We start from the raw sequence: 12,173 nt of genomic DNA on the forward strand, positions 1-12,173 counted from the left end.
GCAATGGAAATCGAATATCTAGATGTTTTTGGAAATCTCTTAAGATGCATAACTGTGTCTATAGATGCTTTAATAAATTTGTTCTGAGTGGTTTACCTAAGATGCAGTTAGTCACTGCTAAAGAGTTGAAAAGGGAAACTTTCTCCTTACTGCTGTAACCATTAATCATTTTTGCTTTCTTTATGACAAAGCAATGGGAAAATATAGCTGTTTGTAGAATCCAATGGAATAGGGAAGAAATAGCAGTGAGTTATTAAACCAAAGTTCAGCTTTTTCTGAGTCGTTGACTTCTTGTGTAAGCTCATGTTCATAACTGTAACGGATGAAAGTAGCCTTCCACTCTTTGTAAAAACTCTATAATCACCACATAGTTAATCAAAATTATTTGCTAAATCTTTTATACCGTATGCCTGAGGGTCTGTGAAGTATTAGATAGAAGGCCCTTGAAAGAATTTGATCTTCTCAATGTGTTTTAATAGTAAAAATCACATGCTATTATTTCTGTTTTCTGGTTGATCATAGTTTTTGTTGCAAACTTAATATCTCATTTGAGAATTTAATGTTTCCAAGTTTACATTCATTTTTCTTTAGATCATCTCATTTACTTCCAAACACAGGATGAGTATGATTGCCAGGTGAAATGATTTTTTGAGTTTTTACAAAAAATAGCAATACAGTCTCTACAAATAGCTTTTAGCAGTGAAATCTTTTTACCCTGTTTTTCATCATTACTACATATTCTCATTTTACTGTTTTTCTCATTAAATGCATTTGTTTCAATTAACCAGGATTCTGAGAAACTGGCCGGTGAAGAGCATGCCTGGAAAGAAGTCAAAGACGCTGTAAATAAAGTGAGATATCCGAAATCAAAAGAAGGTATCCTTTCAGTGACATGCCACAGTTTGTCATTCAGTTGTGAAAATAGTCTAGAAAGCCCCTTAGTATGCAATTCATCTCTTGAGATTAATTTACTTACATTTTCATTCTTTTTATTTTAATGTTTTTAATTCATTTGATGTTTAAAATGGGTACTATTCATAATTGTATTAATATAGTCTCTGATTACCTGGACTGGAACTGCTTCATGGAAGGGATAGTAGCTACCTAGGATGTAAAGGGATATTTTCATTCAAGTTTGGATTTCTGCCATTGCAGCCCACTGCTTCATATAAATCCACTTTTAAATAGAAAAAAGGTTGCTAAATTATTTTCACAGCAGACATTATAGAATCATTATAATAAGTTATAATAATAATTTATAATTAAGCAAATTGAATGAGATGATCTTGCACTAATAAACAGAACTGGAGCCTAATGGCTGTCATGTAGATATTCAATCCAATTAAAGAAATTAGTGAAAAGCAACAACCAAGAAAAGATGAGCAGAAGAGAGATGGAGATTTTTACTGGAATACTATGGGTATATTGATCTCTCTCTTATCTTGGTCTAATCAGTGGAATTTTTCTGACTGTGAACTTGGCTTATTGTGGCAGGATGTCTTACCATTTTAGAAACATGGGCTTTCTCTCAACCTAGAGAGAATTTAATCTTCCAGTACTCCTTTTTGGCAGCATGAAAAGCAGGTTTGCATAGTGTTATTCCAGGCTGGAAGCAAGTGATTACAATTCTTATTGTGCAAAAAAGAAAAAAACCTACACAACTGAGTTTGTTTCTTTCTAATCCAGAGAGATTCATTCATTGGCAAAGGAGAAACACTCATCTCATCTTACTTTAATTTTTGTATAGTTTCTAGTCTGTCTAAAGTTCCTCTGTTGTCACTGGATTGAGACAGACAATACTGAAATAGACCTTCAGGCATTCACTTATATTTGAGGGGCTATGTTTTAACGTGAAAGTTAAATTATAGGTATGCAACCTAAAGTTGCAATATTTTTTATACCAAAACTATGGAGTCACAATACTGGTCCTATTTAATGTTCTTATATTTAATTGCAGGAGAATTGCACCTAATTAAATTTACTAAGGTCTTTAATTAAGATTACTGATTTAACTGATACTTAAAAATTAATCAAATACATCCTAGTAAAAGGTATCAGGACTGGTTGAAAAAAATCTGTTCTTGTTGTCTGTTCAGCTTCTGTTCTCAATCATGGGCTATTTGAAATATGTCATCTTCCCTTCCATTGCACCACAATACTGGTGCTAATTAACATACATTGGCAAGTGCAGTACCTGAAGAGGGAACTTGACTTTTGCCCACTTGCCAATAATGAGTAGAAAACCTTCCTGGCTGACTGAGGCACATACTTATCATTTTCTGCAAATGTTATTTTTTTAACAAATTAAACCAACAGTTTCTACAGTTGAAAAAGTTTGTGACTCCCACAGTCTGACTTACTGATTATAACTGATAAATTGTTGTAATGCTAAATCTACAGTTAGAGAGAGTCTGCTTGAGGCAGTCCTCCTCCAGTCTTGGGCAGATACAGGATAGGCAGCTTCTCTTTTGTCCTGTTGCAGCTGACAGAGAGTTTTCTAAGTTGTAATTTACATACCTACAAATTTGGTCCCAACAGGTTTTGTTATAAAGCACATCTGTTATTAGATGCTAGTCAGTGAACAAAGCAGAATAACAAGAAGTAAGAGCAGACAGACTATGCATCAGCTAAAACGGTAATCTTTCAAGAATGTCAGTGCTTTGTACTTTCTACAAAAATTGTATTAAGTGGAAATAATATCCCCCACTCTTCTGTTTGTCTGCCCTTAATCAGTTGTAAAGAATACATGGATGTTTGCCAGAGATATAAAGGTTAAGGTGCAATTATAATAACACATTCCTTCCCTTATATGGTTCTTTCAATCCAAGGGCATGAGAGCAATTCACAAATAATTAGTTTAACCTTGTAACAACCATGCTATAAATCCTGGCCCAGCCATGTAGTGGTCACATTCTTAAATTTAAGTAGGTAAATATTCCCATGTTCAAGAAGGACTAATTACTTCATCACAGGTTCACATTGTACACTTTAAACTCATCCTTGGATTAGTGTGAATAGTACTTTCAGTAATGTTGTGAAGATAGCTGCCGGACTTCCTTGAACTGATTGTATGGAAAGGACTATGATACAATCAATGTTATTACTTCTCTTACTATAAGTCTAATTTTTTCTTTATTTCGTTTGTTCTTACTGATGTGTGTGGTGTCTTTTTGGTGTTTAGACTGCTTGCATTCTGGGACTCCCATGAGTGCAGTCACAGATGACAGTACTCATTTTAAAACTGAAAATTCTTAAAGTGTTCAGCTTAGGTGTGGTCAGAGAGAGAAGAATCTGGTCCACACAGAAGTTGAATCAGTGTAGAATGTAATGGAAATAAGTGTTTTGTAGTAAGGAATATCCAAATAAAGTGAATGCAAGCCCCAGGTTACTTTTCCTCTATTCCAAACTCACAAAAAAAATCTTCATGTGACGTTGGAGGTGAAAATCTTCTGTACTGCCTAGTTCATTAGTCTTCAATTAGTCAGACATAAAAACTATGATGTTTTTCTTTCTCATGCATGAAACATGCAGCTGTACATGAAAAAAATCCACAATGCTCTTTATAATTGTTTCAAGGAGAAAGAAAATTATTTAATTTCAAGAAAAGGTTCTAATTTAATGAGAATTTAAAAAAAATCTTGGTCAGCTTAAAAGAATGTATCATTATTTAATATATAAAAACATAATTTTCTTTTTTTAACCACTGAAACATTTTTTAAGAAGCATTTCCATGGGCTCTTGCCCTTGGCTGTAAGATTTGGAGGAGTATCTTAAGTAAATAATGTTTCAGCACCTAAATAAAAGTTATTTGAATTTTTATTGTGTATGAAAATGTCCTTGCAATTTGTCATCTTTCTTTTACCATTTTTTGCTAAAATACTGCCTTCTTTAGAAATTGTTTTGCTAGATGTAAGCAAAACATAGTTACCTAAGCTACTACTTTGGCGTTCAAGTGTGCTTTCAAGAATTGTAGCAGAGTCTGAAATGATGGCAGCTTTTCTATTTTAATGCTTTGTAACTCTTACACCTTCCTAAACAGCATTTAGAACTTGTATTTTTGTTTGATTAAATATATTTCTTTAACTAAGGCCAATAACAGAGTGGAAGCATGTTCTGGCAAGATGCCAGGATCTCTTGAGCAGTAACATGGGTCACCTACCAGATACAAATATCTATCAGCTGAAAATGCTTGACTGTGCCATGGATGCCTGTATTAACCTTGAATCCTGGGAAGAAGCATTGTGTTATGGCCTCAGAACTCTGGAACCATACAGGTAAGAGGTGTAATTGGTTCAGCTGGTTCCAAAGATGGGGGAGAGCTAACTGTCTCCTTAAAAACAAAGACTGTACTTCATCTCGATTCTTCTTACTCTTTTTATTTCTTGTGTACATTTCTTGTGTACATTGCTTTCTAGGTTAATGAATGAGGCAGAACTCCCATTCTGCTTTCACAGTCAGGCTGTGAGGAAATAGAATGATAACAGGAACTATAATAATAACTGATTATTAGCTCCTTGCTGTTTTATGTGTTCAGATGCTCCCCCATTCCTGATCAGAAACTGACTTTCTGGTTCAGACTCCATTGACATGAGGGTATCAGTGTTTTATGCTGAGATAGGTCAGACCTGAGGGACAGGTAGCAGGTTGAAACAGTGTATATTTTCTGCATACTCTATACATAGAATTTACAGAAAGGATAAAAAAAAAGGCTTGCAGAATGCAATTTCAACTGGAAATTAAAAAGCTCCTGATCCTTATTTTGGGAAGGAACCAAAGTGGTGAAGGATTTACTTTTCTTTTCTCCTAGTCAGTACCTATTCCTATGCTACCTGCTGGGAGGTTTTCTGAGTCTGATAGTCATTTGTTGCTAAGGAGGGATAGTCTAGGAGATCATACATCATGTGGTAGGTTTGAAATTGATTGGAGCCTGGAGCTGTAATGCAACTTTGGTCATCTACTAGAGAAAGGGCAGGTGCTATCTGCTTTGGTCTGTGTTGTAAAAACTTTTAAGACTCAAATCTTTGGGTTCTAGATAGTTGCATTGTTTGTAACTAAGCGTAAGCCTGTCCCAAATGTCCAAATGTAATGTCATTCACACGTGAATGTTCATTCTTGGTAAGGTATTTTTTGGAGCATCCATTTCTCCTCCGGTGCTACACCATGTAATGTTTCAGAACAAAGTGTGAGGAGCATGCTAGTGCTGAACAATATGTTCTTCTGTGAATATGAACATTTTGGATTTTGTATGTTTTCCCTATTCAAAGGGGGATGCCATCATCATTCAGCATTTTGCCTGAGGAAATTCCATGTGGCAGTCTGTTTCTGAATAAAACTCTGAGCTCCACTTGAAAAACAACATAGTGTTTCAGAGCTTTCACTAAAAAGTGATTATCAATAAAACCTGCATAGGCTGTGGTACATCACAGTGGTAGAGTAACACTGTGTTCATAAAGATTATTCCTTTTCACAGAGGAGGACATGAATACCTACAAATTTTCGCATTTCTGCAGGGTGAAATTCATGTCGAGCATGTCCCACTTAACCTTTTAAACATGGCTTGTGTAGTACTGCAGCAGAACATGCTTCCTGCCAGCTTTCTACCATGTGGCATGCTCCAGACGAACAGAATAGTCTGCCTGTTTAAATGTTCCCTTATTAAATAAAAAACCCGAACCTACTGTTTTTCATTTGGTTTGGGTTTTTTTATAACTCAGTTAGCTCAGTTCTTCACAACTGAAAACTGAGTATTTTTTTCTGCAGACATTACTGAGAGCAGAGATTACAGTGAGACTGAGTGCAATTTTACCAGATAATTTAATAAAGCTTTCTTTGTTTTGCTTGTGGAAGTGTACTGTAGTTTTCAAGCTGTTTAATGCAGCAGTTTGGAGATGAAGGAAAGGGTTCAACTGTGCATCCAATTAGTATCTCTTAAGGAATGTTATTTACGTGAGATATTTGACCTTTTTTGCACCTTGAAGAGCTTGTCCTTGTTCTATTCTCATCCAAAAGCATTATTTAAGAGTGATTTTCAGTTGTTGCTTTTTCTTTATACCTTCAAGTCATCACTACAAGCTTTGACACCTGAAACAAAATCCTCAGTTTCTCATTACAACAAATTGTGCCCTAAGCAGCAGGAGAGCAAATCCTAGGAAATCTTTTGGGATACATTGAATTTCTCCTGTTGAATCAATCTACTGCTTGGCTGCTCCTGTAGTTCCATTATAGCTACCTATTTTCCTTTCCTCAGCTCTGGAAAAAGTATTCATACAACTCTCCACAGGGAATCACCTGAGAATTCACACAGTCCATATAAATAGGAAATCATTGTTACAACTTTAAAGGCTCTGGAGATTTGGTCAAAACCACTTTTAATTTCAGGTAATGTGTTTATTGTGCATTTTCTATTTCTTTAGCAGCAGGATTAATTTTCAATGCTGTGTGACACATTGTATCGTAATGTATATTTTCATTATGATAGTTGCTGACTTTTTCAGAATCATCCACTTCATGCAACTGGCAGAGATAGATGACTAAACTACATAAAACTGATTTGTCATGCTGAATACCAGCCCCTATGTTTTAGGTAGTGACAATAACCTATGAGGAGCATTGTTTAGGACTGTTAGCAATGTTTTTAGAACTTCCAAAAGAAGGGGAGAGGTAGTGTCTGCCAAAATGAAAAGCTGCCCTCTCTCTTTGTGCTGAAAAATAGCTGTCTATTATTTGTTAAAACCTACATCTCTTTTCACTGAATAGCCTAAGCCAAGTCAGGCTTTACTTGTAAATGTCGCAGTAATAGCCTATCTGCCCAAGAGCCTTAACAAAAGTTAAGACATTTGCCTAAGTGAAAGCTGCCCCACGTCATAGTCAGCACTCAGCAGCTTGCAAAAATAAACTTCCTTTCAAAAATCCTCATGAGCCTTAACCACAGAATAACAGAATATCAGCAAGAGTTGTTACATGGGTTTGTCATATCTCAGTTAGCACATTCACACTGGGCTGACTGCTGCTCATGAAGGATCAGATTCAGAGATACTGAGAAAGACAGATTTCCCTTAGGTTACCTCAGAGGAAGGACCCCAGCAATTAGCCCTTAAATTACTGAGAAGGCACATATGTTCTGGGGATTAGGCTTGGGGGTTTTTTTTCCGCTTGTCTCAAGTATTCTGTGCTTCACACTGCAGCCAGAGAATGGAATTATGCATCTGTTATAAAACTCTACTCGAGGTACTCAGCTATTGTGACAAGAGTAATAGGAGGAAAGAAGTAACTACGTGATGCCATAGACCTACTGGATTTACCTACTGGGTAAAGCCATGTCACCTCTTTGGGCTCTTGTGGCGTCAGGTCTGGTGAGATTCTGATACAGAGAGGACAAATGTTCATTGTTTTCTGCTCTGCACTGCTTATAATCCCCTGCTGAACTTCAAGCTAATGTAGAAGTCCCACTGATTTTCATATGGGTTGTTTTAATTAACAACCCTTCATCTCCACTGCTGCAGCATTAGAAGTTACTGGAGGGTTCCAACATTAACAAGAGAAAATTCCTTCTTTTCATCCCATACAGAAGAGTTGTGCAGAAGTGCTGTTCTGGCTCTTCCTCTGGCAGCCTTGCACATCCTTCCTCCTCCATCCTCTCTCTGCTGAGTCAGCACTGATACAGGGACTGTGCTGATGTGTCTGTTCTGCTTCTGGAGTGGGAGGGAGCTGGGTAGGAGCGAGCATCCCATATTTGTGTTACCTGTGCATCATTTGTGTGCCCTTCTACCTTCTCCTAGTCTCTTCCAGTGACAATTTGAAGTACCAATTACTTCACCTTTCATCAACAACTGAGTTCTTTTAGGGAACAGGGAAAGCAATCCCAGTGAGCGCAGTTTTGGATTGTTTTGTAAAGGGCTGGGTTGAAGAATAGAGGCTGGGATGTGGGATGTTCTTGTTGAGTATTTTCTGAGAATAGGGTTGCATTTTCATTGAGTGAATTAAACACCAACCAGGGATTTTTGATTTAGAATTTTAATTCAATATATATGATGGAGTATATTTTCTAAATATGTGAACTTCAATCAAAAGGCAGATTAAAAATTGAAGGTTGCTAAAGTATCCCTTCCATGAGTCCTGATCTTGTAAAAAAGTCAAAAATAGCTCTAGAACCTAATATTCTTGGAACAAAATCTAAACCTATTTTCTCTTCTTCAAGAAGGCTCTCCAACAAAGAAGTTGATTTTCTTTTGATCCGATTTTGCCCCCTTTTTGAATGCATTTAAAAAAAAAAAAAATTCCTGCTTTTACAGCTATGTGTTTTGCAATACACACATGGTATATTCAGTGACTGAAAATAATTTTTTTCATCAAGTATATATGGTTCTTTACTGAGTTTAACAGACTCCTGAGTCCTGGCTAGTTCGGAGGCACTTGAATTGAATTTACATTGAAAGTTAGAGTACCTAAAATTATCTAAAAAAGTTATCACTGCAGTGATAACTAGGGCCACTGGGGGATGCTACTGCTTAAGGGTTACAGCCGAGATTCGGCGCCAGTCGGCACCCTGGTTGTGGGAGGTCCCCTGAGGACTCGTGCCTGGCTGGCAGATTTCTGAACCTACAGACAGTACTAATTCAGTGACCAAAGTTCAGAGTCTTAATCATAAACCATCAGTTGTAAACATAAATCTTACCTCTGGGATAGAGGGAGAGAAAAATGTGAAGGTGGAGAAAGCAATTCAAAGAAAGAATGAAACAAAGAATAGAAAGAATAAAATCTACCTTCTTCACTTTGCTGGGGTTTTAGAAAACGCTCATGGTTAGAGAAAAATATGTCAAAAGAAGAGGAAAACCCAGTATAAATTAGGGAGTGTATTGTCTCGGGTTCGTTGTTGATAATTCTTCCAAAAGACAGATGTTTCTAGCAATATTTGCACAACTTTTGGCTTCAGTGTACCTATTTTATAGATAAACAGGGAGAATGTCTGTCACTGGGCAATATATTTAGGAATCCCTTAAAACACTTCAGCAGCCCACTTAGGTCTTCCATTCCTCCCCTCTTCCTTCCCCTTCAGTCCCAACAGCCTTTTCCAAAAATGAAAAAGAAAGGTTTTATGACTGGTCTGGTGCCTAAGTTATCTACATCCTAATCAATCCATTTCCAACATAAGAAATGGATTTTCTGGTTTACTGTTTGTCTGCATAGCACCACCACCTTGGATTCTTTGGTTCTTTCCTAGCTGTTTTTCTTGCATCTTTCCATCACAGCTATGTCTTGTTCCCCAAAGTGATGCTGACCTGCATAATCCTCAATGACTTCTGCAAACACACACTCCCATAAATGCACCTTTCCTCATTTTCACATAGCGTGTGTATGGGTAGAATTTCTTACTATTCTCTCCAGTCATGCCAGCTCTTTTTCAGGTATGATTTTGATGACACTAGTTTGCCAAATATACTCTATCACACATGAGTAGAAGTTCAGCAACATCAGTGTTAATTCAGTTTATATCGCATTTCTTAGGTAGACTAAGATTTTCTTAAATATCTCCATCGCTGCAATATTTTTTCTGTCAGTGTTCATCTGGTCACTCTATATTTCTATAATGGTGCTTACTATCTTCAGTTTGAGCTTCTAGTTTCAGGTTTAGTTTTAGTTTCACCTTTCACTTATGCCAGGAGCTATTTGAATCTGAATTTTACAGATAGTGATCTCCTAGTGATGTTAGTGAACTAAATTACTAAGTTTCCCAGAGTTTCATTTTTCTCTGACACAACTACAAGTGCTATTTCTCCATCTCTCACATAGCATTTCCAGGGTGTTTTTAGGCACTTCTTAAAAGAACTGTGTTCTTACCAATGATAACTTTATCTGTAGAGATTTATTTTCTTTTTCTTCACTGTAGGATCTCTTTCAGATTAAGATGTTTACCATTCAGTTCAGGCTTTATCTCAAATAAGGGTTTTAGTCCTAGTCTATCTGCCTACCAGAACTGAAAGATTCAGTTTGGCTTTCATTTTTGTTGGTTTGAATTTTTTTAACAGAAGCAGTAATAATTGGTGTCTTTGTCTTGTAATAAAGGGATCCTTTTTTTTCCTTTTCATACATGCATGCTTGCAATTTGACTTATGCAGACCTTACCTGAGCTGTTTTCATTAGTCTGCTTGCTATTACACACTAATTAAAGGACACACATGAATAAAATTGAAGCGAGTGTTAAACATATACTAAGAAAATACAAAGCTCTCGTATAATAGCCTCCCAGTGCATGAATGGATACTACAAAGACCTGTGTGCTGTGAAAAAAATGCAACATTAGTTATTCAGCTGGAATGATTTTGAGAACAATTTTGGGGAATTCACAGTGTCTGTATGAATTTTGCTAAGAAGAAAAGGGTGGAGTTGATGACATACAGATTCTAAACAAAGGTTTGTTTAGAACCTGAACTAAAATAGGACTGGGGAGTGATGTCAAGGGAACAATTAGCAGTTAAAGAATAGAGACATAAGAAGCATATGTGGAGTTTTCCATTCCTTTGACTATAACTGAGTATTGCTTTGCAAAAGCTATGCTAGAGACAAAAGTTAGGGTGAAAAGTGAGACAAAAAAGAAGGACAAACTTACAATTCTATCTCTGATGAAAGAGAAAAAAGAGAGAGGTCATGCAGGAAAAAGAAGCAGAGAAGTTGTAAGGAACAATGCATTTTCTGAGGGGAGAATTAGGAAGAATCTGATTTTAGTCAGAAAATATCTATTTCTTTGTTTGAATAAATTGTCAGTTTGAGTTGAGGAGTCATAGAGTGGAGACTTGGCAGTACTTTTAAGGAGGAAATCAATTAAGAGTTTCTTGTGGTGGGGATGTGAACAGTAGTGAAAAAGGAGAGTTGGGGTATTTAAGCAAGAAAATAGTCTAAGCGACATTAGAGATAAAATCTGAGAAAGGTTAAAAAGCAGTATTGTTTTTCCTATTGAAAAATCAGAAAAGTTACTGAAAAGAAAAAACATAGCCATGAGGAAGAGAAGAGGAAAGAAGCAGGAAATAAGGAGAGCAAAGAAATTGAATAATATAGAGTTTGTTTAAAGGGTGACTCAATGAGATTGGCCAAGGGAGAGCGAGTGATGTAAAGACGTTGCTTTGAAAGGGGCATGCAGACCCTGAAAATTGAAGTATTGTCAAATAAGAACTGTACCAGGGAATTAATAAATTCCAAGTGAGATGATCCATCCACCAGGAAAACCAGAGAGTGAAGATCAGAGAAGCTCTGTAGTAAAATAGGTGACGCTGAGTAAAGCTGAAATTTCCCAGACAGATATTGGCATGAAAGGATGGGAAAAGAAAGAATATGCAGATGAGAGGAAAAGGTAAGTTACTGCAGTGAGCAAATCCTAGAGACCACACATTTACTGATGTGATGGTAGCCTACAAACTCACCAGATCTTGAATTTACCCATTAAAGGGCTAAAATGTAATGGAAGATCTTATTAGGAATGCATTACTCAGATGTTCCTGAAAAACAGAAATATCTTTCTTTTCAGTTCTTGTATTTACTGAGCTTGTGCATAATGTTACCTTGGTTGTACAGATTCATGCATACTCTTATCCAGCATATCAAATCTCTATGAGCTATATTTGTCTTGCCTTGGTCAGGGTTTGTTAGTCAGTTTTCCTTAACCCCATAAAACCATAAAATCCAGTCCTTCTATATGGGGAACATTGGAAGTATCAAAACTAATTCTAAATTATCTAAACTAATTCTAAATTATCTGATCTTGGTATGAGAAATGACACAGCCACATTAGGATAGCACTCTGCCTCATATAATTACCAGTAGAATTGTGCCGCAGGGGGCTACTCAAGGAAATGCTGAGAATATTGACTGCTACATAAGCATTGGTTGTGCTACCTCATAAATACAACAGTTCCTGGCCTTCAGAAATTTAGTCAATGGCTAATCTTCTCCTTACTTATCTGTACAACATCTAATATTGAATTATGCAATTTTGAGTGAGAGTTCATGTTGTGTTGTGACCCTACGTTCACCAGTAAAATCCTTCTGCATGTATTCCCTTGGCTGCAACCGAAGGTGCTTCTTCCTTCCTTTCTACTCTAGTTTTCTATTAGAAATTCTAGCTGCTTTAGGCCAGAATCCCAAACACTGTCTGTTTTTATCTAATCCTGAGATGTTAGCCT

The 12,173-nt window shown here is 36.6% G+C and overlaps 1 protein-coding gene across 2 annotated transcripts in view; it reads left to right on the forward strand.

Annotated features, from left to right (window-relative positions):
- SMYD3 (SET and MYND domain containing 3) overlaps window positions 1-12,173 on the forward strand; it is a 409,206-nt gene that overhangs the window by 345,953 nt on the left and 51,080 nt on the right. For both annotated transcript variants that reach the window (XM_032682896.1, XM_032682897.1), the window contains exons 9-10: window positions 789-876; window positions 4,100-4,274. In XM_032682896.1, coding sequence (XP_032538787.1) covers window positions 789-876; window positions 4,100-4,274 — 263 coding nt within the window. The remainder of the gene's footprint in view (window positions 1-788; window positions 877-4,099; window positions 4,275-12,173) is intronic.

Source organism: Chiroxiphia lanceolata, chromosome 3 (assembly GCF_009829145.1).
Source record: "Chiroxiphia lanceolata isolate bChiLan1 chromosome 3, bChiLan1.pri, whole genome shotgun sequence".
In the NCBI taxonomy this organism is placed as follows: domain Eukaryota; kingdom Metazoa; phylum Chordata; class Aves; order Passeriformes; family Pipridae; genus Chiroxiphia; species Chiroxiphia lanceolata.